Source organism: Cephus cinctus, unplaced genomic scaffold (assembly GCF_000341935.2).
Source record: "Cephus cinctus unplaced genomic scaffold, Ccin1 Ccin1_scaffold0307, whole genome shotgun sequence".
In the NCBI taxonomy this organism is placed as follows: Eukaryota; Metazoa; Arthropoda; class Insecta; order Hymenoptera; family Cephidae; genus Cephus; species Cephus cinctus.
This window is the reverse complement of record NW_014333010.1, coordinates 161,746-184,096: the sequence shown is the minus strand read 5'-3', so window position 1 is coordinate 184,096 and position 22,351 is coordinate 161,746. Positions and strand designations below refer to the sequence as shown.

Sequence of the window (22,351 nt, the reverse complement as noted above, 5' to 3'; positions counted from 1 at the left end):
AATGCGTTGAGTAACAAGCAGCAATGAATTAGTGTTGAGCTCCGACATTGAACACGTTTTTTATTGGTTTCCGTTTGGTTTTGATGTATTTACATACTTGGTTTGTAATGCACATGAATGGATGAATTCCTTCGTTTATAGTTTGTCATTAAGAAAGATATCTATAGTTTTCACACTATATTTCATTATATTGTATGGTCCAATATATAGCAAATGCATTTGCATTCTAATTACGTACCAGAATTTTGCAACATTTGATTCATAAAATGATATATAAAGATATATATCAGAAACAAATTTTAGAAGTTCTAAATATTTTGAATTATTATAAATACTTTATTTTTTTAATTACTCAACTCTTCTTCGTCACTGAAATAATCATTTTTTCTGAAACGCTTTTTAGGCTGCGACGGCTCTTGTAATGAAGGTTCGTCATATTGACCGGTTGCAACTTTGTATCTGTATTTTTCAAGCTCCTTTTGTTCTTGCTGCAAAACAGATACACATAGTATGTCATATCTTATGAGCCAAGAAATAAAGTATTATAACGGGAAAGATAAATTAATACTTAAAAGTTACCTCGTATCGTATAGCAGCACCCAATGTTTCCAGATCAGGTTCATTATCTCCAACATACTCGTCAACATTAGTTCCTGTCGATGTTCGTGGATTACGAACACCTTCGTCACTGTCACTATCATAATAGCTAGTATCTGTTTTAGCACGATTTTTATTCTTATTCCTCACACGAATTTTTTTAGGTGGGGGGTCCCTCGGTCCCAGTGTATTATGAGTACATTGATATGACAGGTGACCTTCTTCACCACATTCGTAACACTGAGATTTGTCAGGGTAGTCTCTTCGCCGTATAAATTCAGTACTGCGTCCATTATCAACGGCTATAGAACTTTTTACAGTACGTCCACCAATCTAAACAATTAAATATTGTTTACTCAATTTTACAGTATGATACAACAAAATAATGTAAAATAGTAAACTAATTACTTCTGTATTGTTTAATTCTTTGGCACAGACTGCAGCATCTTCAGGTTTGAGAAATAAAACAAAGGCAACTCCACGACTGCGTCTCGTAGTCTTGTCTTTCATAACAGTCACTCTAAGATAAAATAAAAGTAAAAATATATTAATATTCGATGCTCCATAAAAACTTTACTATTAATACAAATCAATTTGTAGCTTACTTGACAATTTTTCCATAGTTGTCAAGAAGACGATGAAGATCATTGTTTGTCAATGAAAATGGCAAATTAGACACATATACAGTAGATTTACTTGGAACAATACCACCACTCATGTTTGAAACAGTTATAGACATATTAATTATATGTCTTAAAATATTATATCACTGTATTTCTTGAACATGAACAATTATAACACTTGTGTAGTCTTCCTGTTTATATGATTCTGTATTGTATAAAAACAGTTCATACAAATTAACATGATTACATTTTTAATCACCGAATAAATTATGCTTCACTAACGGATAATTTAATTGTTAAAGCTTTTATAGAAAAAAATAAAAGACCTATTAACAAAATATTATTCTAATTTTCATAACCTACAGAAATAAATACTGACCCGTCTTAAACAATATATTTCATTTAAGTTACTAGTCTCCTATGTTTCCAATTACAACAGACATCTTCAGCGCAAATTTTAAGTAAAGGAAATATTAATGACAATAAAGCACAGTGTAAAACAGTCAACTAATTTACTTCAAAATTTATAAAAGATTATTATGAATCATACAATTTACGTGATTGCTGGGATGAAATTAACACAAGCACTCAAAATATTTAATAAGTACATATCATAATATTGATAATAATATATCATAATTCCACTTGCAAGATGAATAACAATGATAAAACAATCATCAGATACTCAACTCGAAACAGTCCGACATAACCTGCGTGAAGTTGGCCGTTCAACTTTTATTTTTTAAACTTTTTTTTATTCCAATCGTTTGATAGTGTTTGATAGTCTTGTGAAAACGTTTGATAGTCAATAGTTTTTTCAGAAAATCAAAATCAAAATCTGGCATATGACATATGGCATATGGTTTTTCTCATTTTCCTGGCAAGCGATGGACTATCAAACGTTTTTATTAGTCAATTCGTAACTATCAAACGATTTCGCATCGGTTGAGCCCTGGAAAGTCTAAAAGTCCATTCGTAGAAGCTTTTTCACGTGCACCAGAGCACTATAGGTGTGTTCGAAAATGAGCCGAGAGCGGAGATCGCATCGTTGTTTCTCTGTTCATTGTATGCATTTGATCGCGACACTGATATCTGAAAGAAACTATTGACTATCAAATGTTTTTACAAGACTATCAAACACTATCAAACGACTATCAAACGATTGGAAGCAGAAAAAGTTTGTTATATTATCTAAGTCAATGGATACACCGATCGAGGAATCGATTGGGATCCTTGATACGCATATGGTTTTTCTCATTTTTCTTGCAAACGATGGACTATCAAACGTTTTTATTAATTAATTCGCAACTATCAAACGATTTTGCATCGATTGAACTCCGGAAAAACAAAATCCGGCTAGAAACAAAAAAGTGCCAGCCAACTTCACACCAGATTTTTATTTTTATTTTCTGAAAAAACTATTGACTATCAAACGTTTTTACAAGACTATCAAACACTGTCAAACGACTATCAAACGATTGGACTAAAAAAAAGTTTAAAAAATAACAGTTGGCCGACCAACTTCACGCAGGTTCCGACATATCAATTAACACTCACACGTACTTGCGCATACCGAATAAAGTTCCGATTAAAGAAGCCAAAGACGAATGGTAAACTCGCGCATGCGCATCAAGAGACTCTCTGTTACCTCCGCAGGCGCGAAACGTCATGCATTCAAAGAAATTGCAGCATCCGTCGAAAAATGAAAAAAAAAATTTTTAACGAATGATAATAATATCCCAAGAATATCAATAAATGCATCGTCTTTCGAACGATTACATAAATATATAGCGATTACCCTATTTTTTTAAGATGCGACAATGCAATAGCCTCTACGGAAAGAAAGTGAAAAATGCGGACGCGCGCACCTTTTAAGTCCTCAGCCATGCGTTCATCGTGTCGTGCAAGTTCGCCTAGTTCGCGTTCGCAAGTCGAGGTTTGTGTTTTCTGACGAGAGCTTTGCGTGAGGGTAAGAGTTTCGTTATTTCCTGGATAAGTTCGGTTGACCTAGGATATAACGGGGCTCTCGTTTTGTATAGTAATAATTGATACACAAAGCACGAAACGGAGCCATTTACGAAGGTAGGTCCTCAAAAGCTGTCATATCGGCTTTTCTTTGGAAAACACTTCGTCGTACATAACCTTTACGCGGCACGCGCGACACGTTCGTACGTACGGGTATACAAGGCATGAACTTGTCGTGCACATTGTCGCTAATAATTGAGGCTTTAAATCATTACACAATATACTTAATAGTTGCATCAGTACCTTTTTTTAGATTTCTTATTCTCTGTGTGCTGCCTCTCCGATATTTGATACTCCAGAATTGTGCAAAATTGAGGTTAAGTTCTCACTAGAATAGTCATTTCGTGCAAGATTGCACACTTCAAAACTATATCTAAGTTTTAATCTTATTCTGGTGATTCGTGGTCACAGCTGATAGAAATGTGATATACTGTTACAATTTTTTTAAAATTTGTTAATGTTAATCTTTTGAAAACTACCATTTGTAAATTTTATTTGTGTGAAGTTGCTTTATTTTTTAAAGTTCATATTTCTGATAATTAATATTGTACAGCTATTGATTAAATGTGAAAATACAAAGGCACTAATACTAGTTTCGTTACCAAAAATATATAATGGAGTAATAGTATGACATTGAGTATTAAGCTTGTTGCTAACTACGTTGAGCTTTTATTGTAATTTGCTTCTAATCACTTTGTGTTGGATGGGTGGCATGTCTTTGCACTAAAATATGTTTAATTTAGTCTTATTTATGGTAATAATAAAAATATGAAATTTACAGTTTGTACATAGAAGACCCCAATAACAGAAACAAGACATGGCAACAGTCGAGTCATTAGCAGAAGTGACAGATGTCGTGCAAATCCTGCGTCAATGGGAGGAAGACCATGTATCACCATCATATGATCCAATACCTACTCTTCAACGGTTAGCTGAGATAATAGAACTTGAAACGGAAAATTACTTAAAAATGGATCCAGATCCTTTTGATGAAAGACATCCTTCACGCACTGATCCTGAATGCAATTTTGGACATATACTCAAAGTCCTGTTCAGAAAGGACAACTTTATGACAAAGGTATTATTTTTTTCCTAAAATATCAATTATAAAAAGAAATTCAATATGTTTCACATGGCATAAGCCGCTATCTCTACATAAATTTGTATTAAATTCATCTTGACGAATGTGTTATTATAAAAATAATCTAACTTCCATACTTCCAATCCATTTTAGTTAATTAATGACTACTTGAGGGACACATATTGGTCAAGAGCAGGTATCACAGGTCGAGATGTGAGGAAGCTAAACATAGCAGCCTGTCGTTTAATGCTCGATATACTTCCTGGTCTGGAAACATCAGCAGTGTTCCAGCCGGATATGGAGGGTCTGATTCACAGACTGTTTTCATGGGCAGAGAAGAGTGTAGAGCCGTTACAAAGCTACGCTACAGGTCTCTTGGCAGCAGCGATGGAGGTTCAGGATATAGCAACTGGTTTTCGGGAGCAGAATGGAAAGATGGTACCACTTATGCTGCAAAGACTTCACAAGCTTCAAGAGAAGGCGCAGGAGGATCGTCAAGCAGCAGCAAATTCGCGTCCATTCGCGCATTTCGGTCAGAACAGAAATAGCCTTGATGCCGAACACAAAGGTGTTCCTGGAAAACGAAAAGTCCGAGACAAAAAGAGAGAAAACGGCGTTGCCAAGAGTCCTACACATCAAGTGTTTTGCTCTGATGACGAAGACAGCGTGCGTAGTTCAGACGAGACTCCACCAAGTAAAAAAATGAAGAATAACTCAGATCCAGTGCAGTCGACTCCAGTGAAAAATACCGAAGCTTCATACCCTGAAATAATGTCTCCGCCGTTAGCCATACCCAAGACTACAAACAGTTCCCAATTAACCCCGTCGAAGAATCAGAATAGTCGGGTCACGCCTCCTAGGCTAGTAGGATTGTCGACAAATTCTACGAGATCCAGTCCTTTTCGTCCCTTATCACAAAACACTAGTACACCTTCCACCCTCCTGGAAGGTAATTCAAACTCGTCCTGGGCTGAAATGGAATCTTACGTCATTGGCAACGTGCAAATTCATCCCCCAACCTTGGCTACGAGGCAGATGTTAATTCTCAGGTACCTGACGCCTATGGGCGAGTACCAGGAGTTCCTGGGGCACGTCTTCGAACAGAATGCACTGGAGCTTATTCTAAAGTATATAAACGTCCGTGAAACTAAGGACAGTCGTCTGGCCTTCGAGGCGCTGAAATATCTTGCATCGTTACTTTGCCATAAGAAATTCTCCATTGAATTTCTTAACATGGGTGGACTTCACAAACTTCTCGATGTCCCCAGGCCGAGCGTCGCGGCGACCGGCGTTTCTATTTGTCTTTATTATCTCGCTTATTGTGAAGACGCCATGGAGAGGGTCTGCCTCCTGCCAAAACACATCATCTCCGACCTCGTTACCTATGCGCTTTGGTTACTTGAGCGAAGTCACGACTCAGGAAGATGTCACGCAACAATGTTTTTTGGTTTTTCGTTTCCCTTCAAGGTGATACTCGAGGAATTTGATGCTCAGGATGGACTTAGAAAGCTCTACAATGTTGTAAGCATTTTTCTTTTTACCTTATTTGCTTCCACACCAATCATATTATGCTCATGACTGTCTCTTGGAATTGTTCAATTTATTCTTCCAATGTTTTAGATATCCACTTTGCCCATATTGAACATCGAAGAGGAGCCCGCGTTGAATGACGACGAAGAATGTGCTTCAAGACAAATTGTCAGGCACGTTGCGGTCGCTTTAAAGCGTTACATGGAGGCTCATCTTTATTTGAAAGCAGAACAATTGCAAAGAGCAGAAAACGCCAGAACAGAACGAGACACGTGGCAGCCTTCCTTACCGCCTTACAAGGTATCCTTTATTTCTCTCTGCTCGTCATATTTTTATATTCACTGTTAAACCTAATTCGTATACATTTTAATCTGTATATGTTCATTTATACAATATCTTGTGTTTCCTTCTCATGAAGTCTTTGTTTAAATAGGCGTGCAAGCTTAGCAGCGAAGAAGTGCAGGCCAAGGTCGAGGTCCTTCAGGAGTTGATGCACATCAGAGCAGTCTGGTCTCCCGTAGAGGAACTCCATCGCCTTGGTGGCATAACACTTCTTTTACAAATCATAGCATTTGCCCGAGAATGGAATTACAGTGGGCGGTAAGTTCGAGGTTTTTTTTAGCCTGATAACATTCGTATTAGTTCTTTATAGATTAATTAATTAAAATACTTTCAACTGAATTGGCTATTTTGTAGGAATTTATGTAATTGGTATATCTCTTATTCAATAGGGTTCATACGACCTCGAGCGCAGAAACTGTACGATCTTGTCTGGATGTCATCGCCATTTGCTCCGTCGTACCAAAGGTCATGCTATTACTGTGTGAGAGGGTTGACATGCCGGATATGTCAATGACAATGGCCATCAATCTTCTATTAGCTGCAGCTGAATGTGAGATCATTGCTGATGCTGATGTTCAGCGAGCTGCGCTGAGGGCTGTTGTCAATTGTGTTTGTGCTCCCATCAATAGGGTGGGTATTAAGTTTTAGAACATATCAAGTAACTCTTGTTTCATCTTTCAATATTTATCTGTAACATGGCAATTTTAGGTTGGAGGAAATGTCGCCAGGTATTCGGTAAGCGGATCGGCTAAGAAGAAAACGAATATTCACAACAGTGAGGAACTTGTGCAGAAAGTTTGGGAAAGCGTCAGGTCGAACAACGGTATAATGGTGAGATTGGAAATCAATTTATAAATATTTTAAATGCAATAACTTATAAAGCTGTAAATTTGTTTATTTATATGTCGAAATAGGTTTTGTTACAATTAATGATGGTGAAGACACCAATCACCGACGCGGATAGTATTCGGGCATTGGCTTGTCGTGCGCTGGCGGGTTTAGCGCGTAGCGAAAAAGTCCGACAAATCATCAGCAAGTTACCGATGTTTACCGATGGCCAAATTCAAGCACTGATGAAGGATCCGATCCTCCAGGAGAAAAGGCAGGAGCATGTGATGTTCCAAAAGTATGCGCTGGAATTGATGGAACGTGTATCTGGCAAAGCGAAACCCACCGGTGCCGAATACGAAATTTCACTCGTCAGTTTGCACAGGGTATGTGATATGTATTTATAATTGTAAGAAAATTACAGCCGTGTTATAATCATTGAAGTCAAAATTTATCAAAATTTAAGTTTATCTAAAGGATTTCCTGTACTTTGATGCAGGAGACGGATGACTATGGCATCTTGATATTAATTCAGAATAGTTTTAAAATTGTAATAATTATTTATATTGATGCTTTTTCTCAGGCTAATGTTGTGGCGCAGACAAGGATACAGTACAACGAACAGCAACTTAATCAATTGATATATCAACATCTTGTGTCGAAAGGTATGAATGAAACTGCAGCAACTCTTCAACGAGAGGCCAATTTAGATTCTCCTGCAGTCATGAAGCCAGTTACAAGTTATCAACCATTTACTTACAGAAGCCCAGCCATAACGGTTAGTGCCAAATATTTGGTGTAGAATCGTGAAAAGTTTTTTGCATTATTTTAACAGTATTTGATTAACCATTAAATCAATTTTATTATGTTCTGTGCAGACGAGAATTGGATTTTCTCCAGGGGCACCAGTCAATTTGTACAACACGAGTAGATGCACTTCGAGAGAAGTTGTCGGAAGGACTAATGTCACTCCTACATCCGGTTCCTCTCGATTCATCTCGCATACAGGTTCTTGCTCGAGTTCTTCCCCAATAACAAATAACACTGCCATAAGAATAAAACTCGCAGATTGTCTTAATCCAAGTCCTGTTACAAGCAGCAACAATCAGCCAATTAAATTACAAATCAATCAAAAGTAAGTCTTTGCATCGTCATTTTATCAATATGTTTCTTCGATGATTTTTCAATAAGTCTGAACATTTATCGTTTCTAGAAAATCTATACAAACCGATAGACAATTACCAGCAGCCGCGGCAACAAGCTGCCAATCGGTAACACAAGCTCAACCTTCCACCTGTAGATCCTTGCAGAAGCAAATTTCAAGGGATCCTGGAGGTGGCGGAGGTCCTGGAGTAGCCGCCTCAAATGTCGCTACCATCACCCTCGACTCTATTATCACGGAATACCTGACGAATCAACACGCTTTGTGTAAAAATCCTATGGTCACCTGTCCACAATTTAATCTCCTCGAGTAAGTCTTTTTTTCTAATAACGTTTTTCAAGTCTGCAAACACTTAGTATCTGCTATTCTTTCTATTGTATATCTCTGTTGCTTAATGCTTTACCCTTGTATCACTATAATATATAACTGTCTTTCTCAGGCCACACAAATGCCCGGATCCATGTACTAAAAATTCTATTCCTATGAACCTAACGATGAGATTAGCAAGAAGAGCTTTAGGTATGGACGGAAGGCGTCTAGATAGGAGGCATATTTATAGTCGTTTTTGTCCTGTCAAATCGTTCCGTCCTACCGACGTTGAGGGGACCTTCACGTGTTGTACCTTCTCTGTACGTAAATTAATCTATATTGACAATAATGACAGTTCGATTTTCTATTTAATTAAATTATCAATTATATATAGCCCTGCCAACAATTCCTAATGCTCGGCACATACGCCGGGGATGTGAAAATGTTCAATGCTCATACGGGAACGGAGGAAGCGACTTATCAGTGCCACGAATCTTACGTTTATCACATGGAGTGCAATCAGCGTGGAAATCTTCTCCTGACCTCGACAGCGTGGAGGAGTCCCATGTCTGCTCTGTGGAGTATCGGTAACTTCTTCGACATGAAACTTCCGCTTGAGAACGAGGATTACGTCGAGTTCAGTAAACTTCAGGACAGAATAATTGGCACGCAGGGAGAACTCGCTACGGTAAGTTTGAATAATCATTAATTGCTAGTTTATATAACTATTGTATTTATAACATTTCCTTCCACTGTCAACAAAGTCTACTTTCCTACATGTGCTGGCATAGAATTTTTTGAAATTTATATTTTGTGATAAGACTTGCGATGGCTTTTTGAGATGAAATAGGTATCAAAATAAATTCTATCGATTTTAATAGATATACGACATTGCAACTGGAAAGCTCTTGACGACTTTGACGCCGTCGATTTCCAATCAGTACACGAAGAATCGAGCGACCTTCAGTATGAACGATGAGCTCGTCCTGAGTGATGGGATCCTTTGGGATGTGAATTCTGGCAAGGAGATTCACAAATTTGACAAGCTCAATCAAACACTAAACGGTGTGTTTCATCCAAATGGTACGGAAGTCGTGTCGAATACTGAAGTCTGGGATCTTAGGACGTTTCATCTTCTAAAGACGGTCCCGACGCTCGATCAAATGGAGGTTATATTCTCGCCAGTGAACAGCATCATCTACGCCGTCTCTCTCGACCAAGAAAGTGAAGATGAATCAAATTACGTGACCTCCTTCAAGACTCTTGATGCACTCGATTACAGCAGCATTGGTAAGAGCGAAAAATCTTTAGTAATTTATTGATTTGATCATTATTTATGTCATGATTGGATCTTTTGTGTCTTCGTTGCTTGTATAATTGAATTTTTCATCTTACAGCTACTTGTGATGTGAAACGCGGTATCTACGATCTGGCTTGCAACAAATTCGACACGCAAATTGCAATTGTTGAGAATCAGGGCGAGTTTGACAGTATCCAGGAATCGTGCGTAAGACTTTATGATGTTGGTAGGCGGAGGGACGACGAAGATGAGGCTGAGGAGGATGATGACGAGGAAGACCTCGACGCGAGTGATGACGATGGCTCGAATTCTGCGTCTGATGACAATAACGCTGACGGTGAGTTTCAATCTGTAATAACAATATTCGATTGTTTACTTGGTCTTAGATTTTAATTGGGTTTTCAATATTTTTGGTGCAGTTACTTTATATTTAGGTTACTAAGGTCTAACTTTGAAAGTAAATTTTACAATAATTAGATGGCGACAATGCGGATACTGCGGGGGATGATAACGGAGACGATAACGAGCAGAATGATGGCGAAGACAATGAAGACGATGACGAAGGTGGAGATGGAGACGATTCTGCCGACGATAGCGCAGATTACGATCCAAACGTGGACTTAAATGATTTATCAGATGATTTTTCACTCTCAGACATGGATGATCTAGAAATTTTCTTTTCCTGAGGGCTCCAAAGTGAACTTCCGACTAATACTCGGCAGTTGGTCTCCTGGCCCCAAGAGGGAAACGTCATCAGATGTACTTCTCCAATTCTCTTCACACCCATTCACGATCAATCGTACAGATCGTGCATAATCGTCAAAGGTCGATTTGCCTCGTCTCGGCATTCCGACCTTCAAAGTAACCGATAACCTCGCCAAATCTAAAAATTTCAAACTCAACGTTTGCTGCTCTTGCCGATTAAAAAGTACTCTTCTCGGTTTCTCAATACAGTAAAGTGTATAGTAACGGAATGTAACATAGTAATAGGAATTCAAGTTGGATCGGAAAGCGAGGACTGTACAGTGAAAAAATTGACGAATTTTTAAAGGAAATTGTGGCACAAGGACCTTTCATTTTCTTTCTTCCCAAAATAATGAATCGCTTTCATGGATCGATTTCATATTTTATCGCTCTCGTTCCAGTTTCACAAGTTTGTTTTCCTTTTGCGTCACAGCTCGAGATTCTTATTTGTTCCATTCTTCCTGGACTCAGTTTTACTAGTTACAATATACAGTTTAGTTATTAACGGTATCCATGTTCACTGTTGTTTTCGTTTTCTAAAAACTTTACTTTTTCCATCTTATTCTTTCGTTAGGCTCTTTAGGAATAGGCTCTTTTATGGAATATCTTGCGAGATTTTTATCTATTGTGGCCAGGAAAGGTAGACTGACGATATTATAAGAAGAAGGGCAGTTCCGTTAAGTCCTTAATAATAAAAACGTGCGGGCAAAGACAGAACGAAGTGATCTCCAGCTTCGTGTAAATGAATTCGATATTTGACTTTTTGCTATTGCGCATACACTCTCAAATAGTGCGAAGTATGAAGAATACAAATGGAAACTTTAAATATTATTGTGAGATAAGTGATTACTATTATGATAATTAAATATTAATGTATATGGAATAAAAAATTGTAAAAAGGCCACTCTACTTGTATTCGTGATTGGTGTAATTTGAGCATATAATTTTTATGAGTCTATTTTATTAATAAGCAATGTAAAATGTGCTCCCTTAGTTCTAATCAATCTGCTATGTGTTATTATATGAATTATATAAAACTTATGAAATTATTGAATGGTTTAAATGAAACCAGAATCACGTTGGATTAAGCTTAGTTCACGATTATTCAATACAACTGTGTATAATGTGCTGGCTTCTTGGTTGAAGGATTCTTCATTCTGTTCTCTCATACATTCGTTTGTAGCTAGATTATTGTAATCTATTTATTTTAAAACTGTGAAATTGCTAAAAAAGAATAATCGTATTTTCTTTGTAAAAATTTCGTTTTCATATTGCGTGAAGTCAATAGGTTATGTGGTAAAAATGATTGTGACAAAAAGTGAAAATGTACATGAGAACGTTCTCAAGTTAATTAAGGATATTAATTTTGGGTAAGTTTTTGAAATTCAATTGTTGAGAAATCATAATTGGAACATTATCATATTATATTGTAGAGAAATTAAAGGAACGTACGATATAGTCGTTGCTACTGTCTCTGTTCTCAAAGAAATTATTACAAATTCGGAATGGAATACAGCAAAGTGAGTATTTATATATTTTTTTATATTGAGACTTTACAGGGTACTATTTTCGTGTTATTTGTTTCTAGAAAATTGATGGATCTGATTACACTCAATGGAAAGTACCTCATTGCAGCGATTCCATTGGAGGCATCCATTGGCAATATGGTACGCAGAATATTGAAAATAATTAGGGAAGAATATAGATCGGAACTGAAAAATAAAACGGAAGAGGCTGATGGTCAGGAGTCTTTACATAAAATCCTTACTTCTGAAGGTGATCAGGAAATTGACTTTAATGTCTCAGTGCCATCTCTCAAGTCTTCACTTATTGAACACATTAATGAATTTGAAGCAGAGCTAGAAACCTGGTAAATCTGTGGAATACGAATTATATAATATCATGTTTAATAAATATTTAATTACGTTCTCGCACATTTTATTTAGTTCAGAGAACATAACGCAGCAGGCTTCAGAGCACATTCATTCGAATGAAATAATAATGACACTGGGTAGATCAAGACTTGTCGAAGAGTTCTTTAAGAAAGCTGCAGCAACCAGAGAATTTGAAGTGATAATTGCTGAAGGTGCTCCATTTCTTAATGTGTGTATTGCCAATTTTTTATGAGTTTAGTTCATATTTTATGCAATTTTTAATCTAAACTCTGCTGTTCACTATTGTAGGGGCACGAAATGGCGGTAAATTTAGCAAAGGCTAAAATTAAAACGACATTAATTTCTGATGTAGCAATATTTGCAATGATGTCTCGAGTCAACAAAGTCATCATTGGAACTCATACGGTAATGGCCAATGGTGGTTTAAGAGCTATAACAGGATCGCATACTGTAGCTCAGGCTGCAAAACATTATTCTGTTCCAGTAATGGTTCTGTTACCATTATACAAGCTGTCGCCTTTATATCTTCGTTCATACGAACAGGATGCATTTAATAGGCATGTTGCACCTATGCACGGTGTTATTGATGGAGCAAACGCTCCATTAATGGAAAAAATCCAAGCCTATAACCCTGTTTTTGATTACGTACCACCAGAACTGGTTACTCTGTTCATATCAAATACGTAAGAAATTTACATACATATATTTAGCAATCAACTTTTTTCGACCACGGATATTTTCATAGAAGATGTATTTTTTCTTCTAGTGGCGGAAATGCTCCCTCCTACATTTACAGATTATTGAGTGAACTCTACCAACTGGAAGATTATGACTTGTAGTTTAAGTAATCCATAAGAAAAGTTAAATCAATTACGTGAATTGTATAACTGTGGAACATTATATGTTATAATATTTTGTGTCAAGAGTTTCGTTGTTTTATTGTATCCTTATCAAGCTTAATTGATACATATGTAATATCACTGATAAATGCTGTCAAGACTTTTAGTATACTTGTAATAATAGTTTAGCATTAGACATAAGGATTCCAATTACTCCCATCCTCAGGTTGCAGTGAATTTGTTACAAGTAATATCACATCAACAATCCACCATACACCGATACCCCCCAAAGTCAACAGTTTCCCAACAGCAGTTCCAGTCTGCCCAAGACAAAACCTGTCCATTCCAAGGAAGCCTAGGAGTATACTATAAAGTAAAGTAGTAGCAAAGTAATGACCACTGTATTTTATACAAGGAACACCTTCTCGAAAGAATGATCTAGATCCAAAACATTCTATATCCTGAAGAACAGTACAGGAAACCTTAGTCCTCTCTACATCTTCATATCGTGAGCCTCCAAACTGAAACAGAATATACAATGTTTCATGACAACGAAATTCACATAAATTATTTAAAATGCTATAGTCACCTTGACACAGCCATGTCCCATTTCTTCTCTCGCTGTCTTATTCCCTTTATGGTCAACAGGATCCTCGCACTCTAGAAACTCTTTAGGCCTGATGAAACAATAATTGGATAAATAAGTAAGAAATGCCAAAAGAACCAATACAATGATTGACTTCTGTCAGTAAAAAAGGAACCTGTGTTGACACTAACAAAAATTTACACATAACCAAAGGACCAAGTGGTCTGTAACCTTGGTGAGCTTCCTCACTCTTGTTAGCTGCGGTGAGTACAAGACATGTTCCAAAGCTCCAAAGAAGACAGAGATAAATACTAAATATAAATGTTTGACACATCTTAACATGTTACATTGTAAACATGATTATGTATTAAAAAACCATTTCCAGATAAACAACATTAGTCTACTAAATACTCAGAGCGACTACTCCTACTCATTTCGGAGCAGTGCAAACTTTTGGAGCAACGCAGAATCCATTTTTATTTTCATCCAATCAGCCACAAGTATTAATATTCTCGACCAATTGGATACGCATATTACTTGTTAAGGATACATGGTGGGGGAACTAGGACATTCTATATATGTGATACAATTATAGTCAGCGTAGGCCACTGTAGTCAGTCTTCTACAGGCAGTCGAACATTCCACGTTGTATATAAGAGAACAGTAGAAGTATTACATATACCCTGTAGAAAGTACAGTGGTTAATAGTCTGGAATTCTTCGTTCTGTGCAGTGCTCTTGCGTGCAAGTCTCCTTGCGTTTATGTTTGGAAACATGCGGGAGCGCGAGGAATTCGCCAGAAGATTCCCACCGGGACAACCGAATTATGGACCTTCTTCTAGAGCTTTGGGATTGGACGCCTTGCACGCATTGTGCAAGGAAATTTATCCCGATCAAGGAAATCCATTGACGGTCACGGCCATAGTTAAATACTGGTACGTTTTTTGTTACCAAAAAATATTTCTTCGGATCTTTTTCTGGGATTTAGATAACTCAGGGGATAGGTTTAGACACTAGCGTGAGGTTTGTGGTTAATATGACTTTTTAGGATGTGTTTGGAATTTCTTGTTTTGTTCTGACAGAGAAAGAAAAGTTGCATGTTGTTTGCTGTTTTTCTTTAGGAATTCTCTATGCTGGACGCATCTATACTTATACACAGCTATATTTATTCCCATGCTTTATTGCATGGATCATCTGTTGGGTTTGATTATTAAGTTAGTTTAATTTGGACCTTTTATTCTTTGTTGTTTTCCTAATTTTAGAGTGATCTAAAACAATGGCTTATTAAAATTAAAATATTGATTGAAAATACAATAGTTAATTATGTGATATAGCTATTTTAAATTGATTGTTTAATTAGTTATGACGAATTGTTTATACTCACTGATAAGTTTTTTAGTAATGCTTAAATGAAATTAATTGCAAAAAATTATCTGTCTTTTGTAATTCTCATTATATTACTCATAAGAAGTTATTTATAATTAGCATATACATATTAATTTTTATATTTTGGAATATGCAATCAATTACCTTGTAATATCTCTTAGTTCAATAGTTATTATAAATCTGAATAACTCAGCACACATTTGAAAATTATGAAAATCTATAATTTACAAACATAACATGTCATTAACATTTTTATCACAAACCTACTTTTGCATATTCATGATTGAAATTAAGAGTACATTTCTTTCATCGAACATTGCAAAGTTCTTTAAATAAAAAACTATTATTTATCTTTTTATATAGGCTGGGAGGACCCGATCCCTTGGACTACATAAGTATGTACGAGAATCCAGGTTCACCAGAGCTTGGTGTACCACCACATTGGCATTACGTAAGGTAATCCTTAAAATCATAATTTTTCCTCGTAGCCAATAAGTACATTGAAAGTCATTCAAATCGTCTCTGCTTTGTGTGACATTTTTTCAAAGGTTCCACACCAGTAAGGATTCATTCTGAAAGACATGGATGTCATGCTTCCCATCTTCTTTTTTCTTTCTTTTTTTTCCGGGTAAAAGGGAAGAACCCTGTAGGGCGGTAACGAATGAAAAAAAACAAGGGGAAAAAAAACGGGAAGTCAGGCATTTATCAGCGTCACCACGTTTCAAAGTGTGTTACCACGTGCGTGAAAGTTTCACTGCGCACGTGTACGCATGTTATATGTATTACATATTGACTATACAGTATACGGTGTATATAAAGGGCTCATATAACACTCATAAACATCCATAAGGATTTGTTTACTAACGAATACACCTATGTATGTTAGTATCTAACGTGGAAGCATACTAGTAATATTGGTGCATATTAAGCTTGTATATACTTTTCGTAACGAAAAACAGAAGTTATTGTTCATTCAGAAGTCGTTAAAATCTGTGCAACTGAACGAGTTGCAAGAGCTAGTTAATTTTTTTTGGGACACCCTATATCTTGGATATCCAAGGCAGCTGTTGTAATAGTGCATTCTATATATAGTAGAGTCACTGTATGCAAGGGGATAAAGCTGTTTAAAGCACGGGGTGAGGATTTGGAACGGAAATAGAACTGCGGGAAGTTCCCTTCTTTGCTCTGTCTGACTCTAAATATAAATTTCTTCATTCACGAAATATCTCCTTCCATCCCATATACATATATTTTACCAGATGCTCTTTCTTAGACTTTTCGTGGATTTCTATATTCTGCCATTGACTTACAATGGTAGAGAATATTGATCTCCTCGGAGTACCTGTTGTGTAGTGATGTAAGTTATTGCATCGAAGAAAGTTATTTTCAGGTATCTTTAAGTTTTACTGTTACTGTAACAGCTTAGGTCTGTCGGATCTTCATGGAGATGGGAGATTGCATCCTAAGACTGGTCCAGGTCGTCCCAGTGGATTTGGGTTTGAATTGACATTTCGACTGGCTCGTGAACCTGGAGAGACAACACCACCTACATGGCCTGCTAATGTGATGCAACAATTGGCTAAGTACGTGTTCAATTCTGGTAATATGTTACTGCCAGGGGATCACGTATCCTGGCATGCTCCATTGGACAATGGCAATGGTCGTATTACTCAGATGATAATGGGACGGGATCCTCAACTTCCTAGTCCTGTTTCCACTCCCCATGGAGAGGTATGTAAAGCAGAATTACAAAGTCTTGTGAAATAACATAATTAAGTTCATAAAATGTACAATGATTCTTACTGCTTTATCGCAGGTGTCCTTTGTACAGATCATTGGTGTCACTTCGGAAGAGCTGCAGGCAGCTCAACATTGGAATGGTTTGGGAGTTGTGAATCTTTTAAAAGGAAGTAGGGCATGTGGATCTTGGTTAGTTACAGACACCAGAAGGATTCATTCTGTAATGGAAGAAGATCCTTCGGTAGCTGAAAAAATTCAAAGTGGTATCGAAAGGGAAGGATCGAATCTGAGTGGTGTATCGGCCAAGTGTTGGTTAGTTAAAACTTAATATGAATAATTTAATCATTAACAAAACACATATAAATCAATAACACTCTCTTACAAGTATATATCTCTCGATCTCTCTCTTAACTATACAGGTGGGTGCAGATATCTGGTGAGAAAAGTACTGAAAAGTACAGAGAGAAGAGAGAAGAGTCGGACGACGAGGAAAACGACGTGAAACCTTTCATAAAAACGGAAAGATTGTCTCCGTGCGAGCAGGACTCGAATTTCGGGGATGAAAATCACGTAAGGGTTCTTCCTGGTCTTCACTTGACCTTTAATCTCGAGGCTGGAAGCCTTTTACCACTGGCAATAAAGTAAGTTGACGCTCTGAGTAAATATTTATTTCATCATCTGAAATTGTACTGGCCTTATACCTTACTCTCTTGAAACATGATAATGTAATTTAATACGAGCATATCTTTATTCATCTCTTCTCTCAGGGGACGAGTAATGCACGGTCGACATTTTACTTTCAAATCCATCCTTTCACATACTGCGGTTACGATAGTCGCACCATCTGTTACTGGTACCTTGGTTACAAAAGAGAAGCCTTACGCGGTGCAAGGACCTTGGTTACAAGTTCTTTTGCCCGAGGATCTCGCGGACAAGATGGCTCAGGAGTTTCAGATTCTCAGTAACCCTGGTCAGGTAAGTCAAGAACCCCTCCTCTTCTTTTTCCGAATCTTGACATGACGTTCGTTATATCAATTTTCAAACTGGAAAAGTCTCTCGGACATCTTAGTCTGATAACAGAGTTATTCCTTTCTAGATCCCACTGCCAAAAACTTTCTCGTGGCCCGAACACAAGCTGGCTATCACAGTGGTAAACGACTGAAGCAAACGAGAACTCCTTTGAACGCAAAAGGAATCGAATAGACTTGAAATTTGAATAATGGAGACACACATATGGTACGTTGTCGAAAAGTATTATGTTATTATTATTTTACAGGAAGTAATTCCCAAATCTTTTTTTTTTAACTATAACGAATTATTTATTTCTTAACGCGCTCTTTCTCGTACAGTGTCATGCATAAGATTAATTATTTATATATTATATTATCAAGAGAGCTAGGATAACGTTTCTGCAAGATATTCTATTATTGTTTAATGTATCATATCGGACACGCAAATGATTAATACATTTGGTAGCGGAAATTCTTCGTCCTACGTATTCCGTTTATTTAAGTTTAAAAATATGCTCGGAGAATTCACACAAAAAAATGACTCTTTGGTTGAGGCTGCCGAGATTTATTCTCATTCGGAATTGATTAGACAATTAAATCATTACTTGGATTACTAACGGATTCAATTTGATGCGTAATGAATATTTTTATATATGGATAGATATATATATAAACGTATGTACATAACACGGTGTAAATTAAACGTGTAATTGTATTTGATATACCGCTTTACACATTGTTATAAAATAATAAACGTTGTATATAAATATGATCACCCGAGAGCAAGAGAATTAATTAACGATACAATGACTTTTATATATTTTTCAATGGACAGCGACTGATACGTAAAATTAAGTCACGTTAGTTATAAATAATATATGTAGGGTAACGGCACGGACACCGTATGACCAATACTTTTGATCTTCCAGTATAACGTGAGGTTTAACTTGTTTGGTAGAATTACAATTCATTATCATGATAGAGTTATGCGAGAGTGTCTATACTTTTTGGAAATTCGCACGTTTCGTGGCCTCTGTAAATTGTGGTAAATGACGTGACGTTAGCGGGGGGGTCGGGACGGGGGACGAATAAATTTTTTTACAGACCTTTTTGGCAATGTTGATCACCATTTTCGTGGCTCCGACCCACAGAAGGATGACAATAGAAATTGATGCAAGGTACTCAAAGCTCATGAATGATATTCCAGTGACAACTTTAATAGTTCCTTCCACGGCGTTAAGTATTATCTGTATGACTTCTACAGACACGTCACGAAGATAATACGCACCCTAATGAGCAAGAGAATAATATTAAGAAATTGAACTGCGGATAATTTATACGCTGTGCATAATGTTAATAACGATAGTCGTCCAGTGCGGCGAATGGATTTGAAAGGTCAGCTTTTTACGATACGCAATAGTGGAAACAGGTTCTCTGAACTCTCCGCTCCGATATCGTTCGATGACTATTGATTGATAATTTGTGGAAATTTTTTTTATTCCTTCAGCATTGGCCTTACGGATAGCGAAGGTTAAGTATTTATTTTTTTTAGTGAGAACGTGGAATTAAGATATTTGATAAGTGTAGTTACAATTGTAAGTAAAAGTTACATCGTAGTTTTCGTTTGGAATTTGCGTATTGTACACAGGTTTCTTTACCGACTGTAGGTATACATTATTTTTTTGGAACTTTTGAAAATTTTAAGTTCACAACGGACTTTATTGTTAGACATTTATAAGAGATTTTTGGATGTGAACTTGCCGATATAATTTTTGAAAAAAATTGTTTGAAGTCAAAAATTACCTGGAGGAACCAGTTGCTATAGATTTTAAGAACGGCTATCCACAAGACTGCTATTATCAATGCAGAATAGGAATTCGAAGTGTCGTCGCAGTTCAGTGACAGGGAATCCAAAATTTGTCGTATAATTTTCATAGCGTCGAACGACTCGTCAAAATCGACTGTCTGTTCTTGGTCAATATGTAGATTTCCCATTAGCTCACTTGTACGATCTTTTTTTTCTCAAAATCCGTTTACCCCACAAATCCAAACGGCCGACGGACACTTACTGGCAAATTTCGATTTCTTTATAGGCTTTTTTAATTTTGCCCCCGCGACACGCAAACGTTGCCAACCCTGTGATTGTCGCGTGAATAGACGACTATCGGCATTATTAAATTGAATTACACATAGGAGCTGCCAATTCGTCTTTTTGTCAAAATCACGAAGGTCAGTTGGTGTTTCGAACACGTATGAACTGATATAAATTAATTCGTATATTAACGTTGGTAATACAAATGCAAAGTTCATTTTATATAAAAATAAAAATCAATCGTTAATTGAAAACATAAATAATACATATATTCGAAATACCATAGCTTTGCTATCAGTACTTAAGTATATACCTGATTTGCGTAACGCTAAAAACTTTATCGATAGTCTTATTAAAATACACTGTAATCAAACCATTTGATTAATTTAAACTGAATGCGTCTGCAAAGCGATATTCACGGTTATATATATAAAATACTGTATACTAGAATAATACAGTACTATCGTATGAAATATGAAACTATGTAGAGTATTTTAAGTGAACCTTAATGTAACGCGTTTGCGTGTTGACATGTTTGTGTTTACCCATTAGCACAGTGTTTCGTATGTGAAAGAGGATTGCGCATTCAACTATATTTAAGCATATAACCGATCTTTGTAAAATCGTTGGTTGGAACACCATTATGAAATTAAGATTACAGAAATAATCATGAACTCTGACAGCAGTCGCAGCTTCAGAGATACGAGAAAAATCACTAAAAATCATAGATCTCGTTTGGTTAGTGTTAATTTTTTTTTCAATTGGTTGAGAATGGAGATTGTCAGGTTTGCCGTTAAAATCGAGGCCCTTCTTACATTGTATATTGCACTTTATCCAAATTTTAAAATCTGCCATTAAGATTAAAATAGCGTCTAATTGTAAATTCGTTTAGCAAGGCAGTATGGTATTTATGTACAATCGTTGTGTCATCATTGGATTAACTACATGGCGATTTTAGATAAGAAAAAGAAAAACTTATATCAATCCCTTATGAACTTTCTCAAGAAAATCTTCGAGCTCCTTGTAGATGAACTGCCAGAATTGTTGCTGCCAGTAAAAAGGATATGGAATGGCGTCGGGACGCGTTGCAGGCGTCGGCGTCGCTACAGGATTGGACGCATCCGCGAACGTATCTAATAACGAAATTGAATGTAATTGATTATTTGTTTATATGTTTAATGAAATTTAATCATTCTGATTTTATTGCCATTTTCTGATTTTACTACTGTATAACTGCGATATGGAATTTGTTCTTACTTGTCGTTGTAGTAAAATCCACCGCAATGAGACATTCTGATTATTTCAGAATCGGTTGTCAAAGTTCCACTGTCGAGTGCACATGCTCTTATCGTGAGGGTGCTGCCAGTTTCAGCTGTGCAATTATTGCAAGCAATGTAAAAAGAATGTTTAAATTATAATTTCCCTCTTTTTTTGTGTGGTTCACGACATTCAATGTATGCCTTGTTTGACGTTAAAAGATTAAAAAGGAAAATATCGATAAGATAGCGAGTGTCACTTTCAATTAATTGTTATACTCGATTGCTGGTAGTTCGCTCAAAATGGTTTTGTCATAAATTTGTTTTTTTCAGCAAAAATTTTCGTCCACGCGAATCGCACGAAAGACAAAGGCACGCAATGCAAATCAATCAAGACACAACTGAAGCACAGCCAACAATCTGCAGCCTAAAGGCTAGTTTCCAATACCAAAAACTCCAGCGAGTTTAATACAAGCAGTGGCGGGAAACGGTCCGTCTCGTCCCTTCCGTCCGCCCTGACAAGGAGATTCCAAAAATCCAAGACTTCCATTATTGTGAAAAGGATCGTCGCAGGCTTTATTGTTACCGCCCTCGGAGACGCATTTGAAACAGTCTATAGCCTGTCCTATTTTTCGAAAAAGAAGAAACAAAAGGAGCTATTAATTTATTGAAAACTCAATTTTTGTCTACGAGAGGTTACGAGTTACCTGTCTGAATATTAAAATGAAGAACGACGAAGAAGCCAATCGTTAACAGCCTCATGTTCACGTTGATGCTCTTAGCGGGATATGATTGTCAGGTAGTACCTGATTATTCGTTATTTGTTCGATTATTCTTTTTCGTCAGCTTTCCACTTTTTGGCAGGACGCTACTGTCACCGTGACAGTACTGTATCTCATGACAGACGACTTCCTAGGCCTCAGAATTTCTTAATTCTGGGTCACGCGTCCCGACGGAAGTGTCCTCGATATATCCGGTCAATTATGTAGAGGCTATAAAATCTTGTG

The 22,351-nt window shown here is 36.8% G+C and overlaps 6 protein-coding genes across 11 annotated transcripts; 3 read left to right on the top strand and 3 right to left on the bottom strand.

Annotated features, from left to right (window-relative positions):
* Positions 1–28: 28 nt before the first annotated feature.
* LOC107266320 (zinc finger CCHC-type and RNA-binding motif-containing protein 1) lies at positions 29–1,982 on the bottom strand. 4 transcript variants are annotated; one of them, XM_015736671.2, is made up of 5 exons: positions 1,600–1,982; positions 1,203–1,425; positions 1,006–1,117; positions 580–930; positions 29–488 (listed from the first exon to the last, which is right to left on the bottom strand). In XM_015736671.2, exons 2-5 carry the CDS (start codon positions 1,334–1,336, stop codon positions 345–347), a joined length of 741 nt encoding a protein of 246 aa, XP_015592157.1. In that variant the 5' UTR covers positions 1,337–1,425; positions 1,600–1,982; the 3' UTR covers positions 29–344. The 4 variants fall into 4 exon arrangements, with proteins under 4 accessions (XP_015592157.1, XP_015592158.1, XP_024939308.1 ...); XM_015736672.2 differs by having other exon boundaries at positions 1,771–1,982; XM_025083540.1 differs by having other exon boundaries at positions 1,911–1,925.
* Positions 1,983–3,104: 1,122 nt separating this feature from the next.
* On the top strand, positions 3,105–11,590 carry LOC107266317 (protein mahjong). 2 transcript variants are annotated; one of them, XM_015736663.1, is made up of 16 exons: positions 3,105–3,302; positions 4,027–4,323; positions 4,480–5,847; positions 5,947–6,156; positions 6,290–6,456; positions 6,588–6,828; positions 6,907–7,029; positions 7,113–7,412; positions 7,610–7,804; positions 7,905–8,161; positions 8,240–8,497; positions 8,628–8,817; positions 8,892–9,185; positions 9,379–9,787; positions 9,895–10,134; positions 10,275–11,590. In XM_015736663.1, the coding sequence occupies exons 2-16, from the start codon at positions 4,063–4,065 to the stop codon at positions 10,481–10,483; spliced, it is 4,722 nt and encodes a 1,573-aa protein (XP_015592149.1). In that variant the 5' UTR covers positions 3,105–3,302; positions 4,027–4,062; the 3' UTR covers positions 10,484–11,590. The 2 variants fall into 2 exon arrangements, with proteins under 2 accessions (XP_015592149.1, XP_015592150.1); XM_015736664.2 differs by lacking the exon at positions 3,105–3,302 and adding an exon at positions 3,413–3,561.
* Positions 11,591–11,639: 49 nt separating this feature from the next.
* LOC107266319 (translation initiation factor eIF-2B subunit beta) lies at positions 11,640–13,361 on the top strand. Its single transcript, XM_015736669.2, has 6 exons — positions 11,640–11,911; positions 11,975–12,061; positions 12,130–12,411; positions 12,488–12,644; positions 12,725–13,119; positions 13,203–13,361. Exons 1-6 carry the CDS (start codon positions 11,844–11,846, stop codon positions 13,273–13,275), a joined length of 1,062 nt encoding a protein of 353 aa, XP_015592155.1. The 5' UTR covers positions 11,640–11,843; the 3' UTR covers positions 13,276–13,361.
* LOC107266321 (TM2 domain-containing protein CG11103) lies at positions 13,349–14,329 on the bottom strand. Its single transcript, XM_015736673.2, has 3 exons — positions 14,053–14,329; positions 13,865–13,952; positions 13,349–13,796 (listed from the first exon to the last, which is right to left on the bottom strand). The coding sequence occupies exons 1-3, from the start codon at positions 14,193–14,195 to the stop codon at positions 13,467–13,469; spliced, it is 561 nt and encodes a 186-aa protein (XP_015592159.1). The 5' UTR covers positions 14,196–14,329; the 3' UTR covers positions 13,349–13,466.
* A 130-nt stretch (positions 14,330–14,459) lies between these two features.
* LOC107266293 (suppressor of fused homolog) lies at positions 14,460–21,814 on the top strand. Of its 2 annotated transcripts, XR_001537397.2 has the most exons (8): positions 14,460–14,795; positions 15,610–15,702; positions 16,668–16,977; positions 17,063–17,298; positions 17,406–17,627; positions 17,754–17,961; positions 18,083–18,222; positions 21,678–21,814. XR_001537397.2 is itself a non-coding variant. In XM_015736621.2 (7 exons), exons 1-7 carry the CDS (start codon positions 14,623–14,625, stop codon positions 18,146–18,148), a joined length of 1,308 nt encoding a protein of 435 aa, XP_015592107.1. In that variant the 5' UTR covers positions 14,460–14,622; the 3' UTR covers positions 18,149–18,768. The 2 variants fall into 2 exon arrangements, 1 of the variants encoding a protein (XP_015592107.1); XM_015736621.2 differs by lacking the exon at positions 21,678–21,814 and having other exon boundaries at positions 18,083–18,768.
* On the bottom strand, positions 18,691–22,274 carry LOC107266294. The gene is made up of 5 exons (XM_015736622.2): positions 22,052–22,274; positions 21,793–21,969; positions 21,346–21,460; positions 19,103–21,221; positions 18,691–19,029 (listed from the first exon to the last, which is right to left on the bottom strand). Exons 1-4 carry the CDS (start codon positions 22,104–22,106, stop codon positions 21,089–21,091), a joined length of 480 nt encoding a protein of 159 aa, XP_015592108.1. The 5' UTR covers positions 22,107–22,274; the 3' UTR covers positions 18,691–19,029; positions 19,103–21,088.
* Between the last annotated feature and the right edge of the window lie 77 nt (positions 22,275–22,351).

Excerpts from the sequence above, each read along its gene's own strand:
- LOC107266293 (XM_015736621.2), top strand. The coding sequence starts at position 14,623 with ATGTTTGGAAACATGCGGGAGCGCGAGGAATTCGCCAGAAGATTCCCA. Across the intron at positions 16,978-17,062 it reads TTTCCACTCCCCATGGAGAG|GTGTCCTTTGTACAGATCAT; the intron begins GTATGTAAAGCA and ends GCTTTATCGCAG. Across the intron at positions 17,628-17,753 it reads CTTTTACCACTGGCAATAAA|GGGACGAGTAATGCACGGTC; the intron begins GTAAGTTGACGC and ends CTCTTCTCTCAG.
- LOC107266319 (XM_015736669.2), top strand. The coding sequence starts at position 11,844 with ATGATTGTGACAAAAAGTGAAAATGTACATGAGAACGTTCTCAAGTTA. Across the intron at positions 11,912-11,974 it reads ATTAAGGATATTAATTTTGG|AGAAATTAAAGGAACGTACG; the intron begins GTAAGTTTTTGA and ends ATTATATTGTAG. Across the intron at positions 12,412-12,487 it reads GAAGCAGAGCTAGAAACCTG|TTCAGAGAACATAACGCAGC; the intron begins GTAAATCTGTGG and ends CATTTTATTTAG.
- LOC107266294 (XM_015736622.2), bottom strand. The coding sequence starts at position 22,106 with ATGAGGCTGTTAACGATTGGCTTCTTCGTCGTTCTTCATTTTAATATT. Across the intron at positions 21,970-22,051 it reads TCATTTTAATATTCAGACAG|GACAGGCTATAGACTGTTTC; the intron begins GTAACTCGTAAC and ends TTCGAAAAATAG. Across the intron at positions 21,222-21,345 it reads GGATTTTACTACAACGACAA|ATACGTTCGCGGATGCGTCC; the intron begins GTAAGAACAAAT and ends TTTCGTTATTAG.
- LOC107266320 (XM_015736670.2), bottom strand. The coding sequence starts at position 1,336 with ATGTCTATAACTGTTTCAAACATGAGTGGTGGTATTGTTCCAAGTAAA. Across the intron at positions 1,118-1,202 it reads AACTATGGAAAAATTGTCAA|AGTGACTGTTATGAAAGACA; the intron begins GTAAGCTACAAA and ends ATTTTATCTTAG. Across the intron at positions 931-1,005 it reads AAGAATTAAACAATACAGAA|ATTGGTGGACGTACTGTAAA; the intron begins GTAATTAGTTTA and ends TTAATTGTTTAG.
- LOC107266317 (XM_015736663.1), top strand. The coding sequence starts at position 4,063 with ATGGCAACAGTCGAGTCATTAGCAGAAGTGACAGATGTCGTGCAAATC. Across the intron at positions 4,324-4,479 it reads AGGACAACTTTATGACAAAG|TTAATTAATGACTACTTGAG; the intron begins GTATTATTTTTT and ends AATCCATTTTAG. Across the intron at positions 8,498-8,627 it reads CCACAATTTAATCTCCTCGA|GCCACACAAATGCCCGGATC; the intron begins GTAAGTCTTTTT and ends TGTCTTTCTCAG.
- LOC107266321 (XM_015736673.2), bottom strand. The coding sequence starts at position 14,195 with ATGTGTCAAACATTTATATTTAGTATTTATCTCTGTCTTCTTTGGAGC. Across the intron at positions 13,953-14,052 it reads TTGGTTATGTGTAAATTTTT|GCCTAAAGAGTTTCTAGAGT; the intron begins GTTAGTGTCAAC and ends TTGTTTCATCAG. Across the intron at positions 13,797-13,864 it reads TGGGACATGGCTGTGTCAAG|TTTGGAGGCTCACGATATGA; the intron begins GTGACTATAGCA and ends ATTCTGTTTCAG.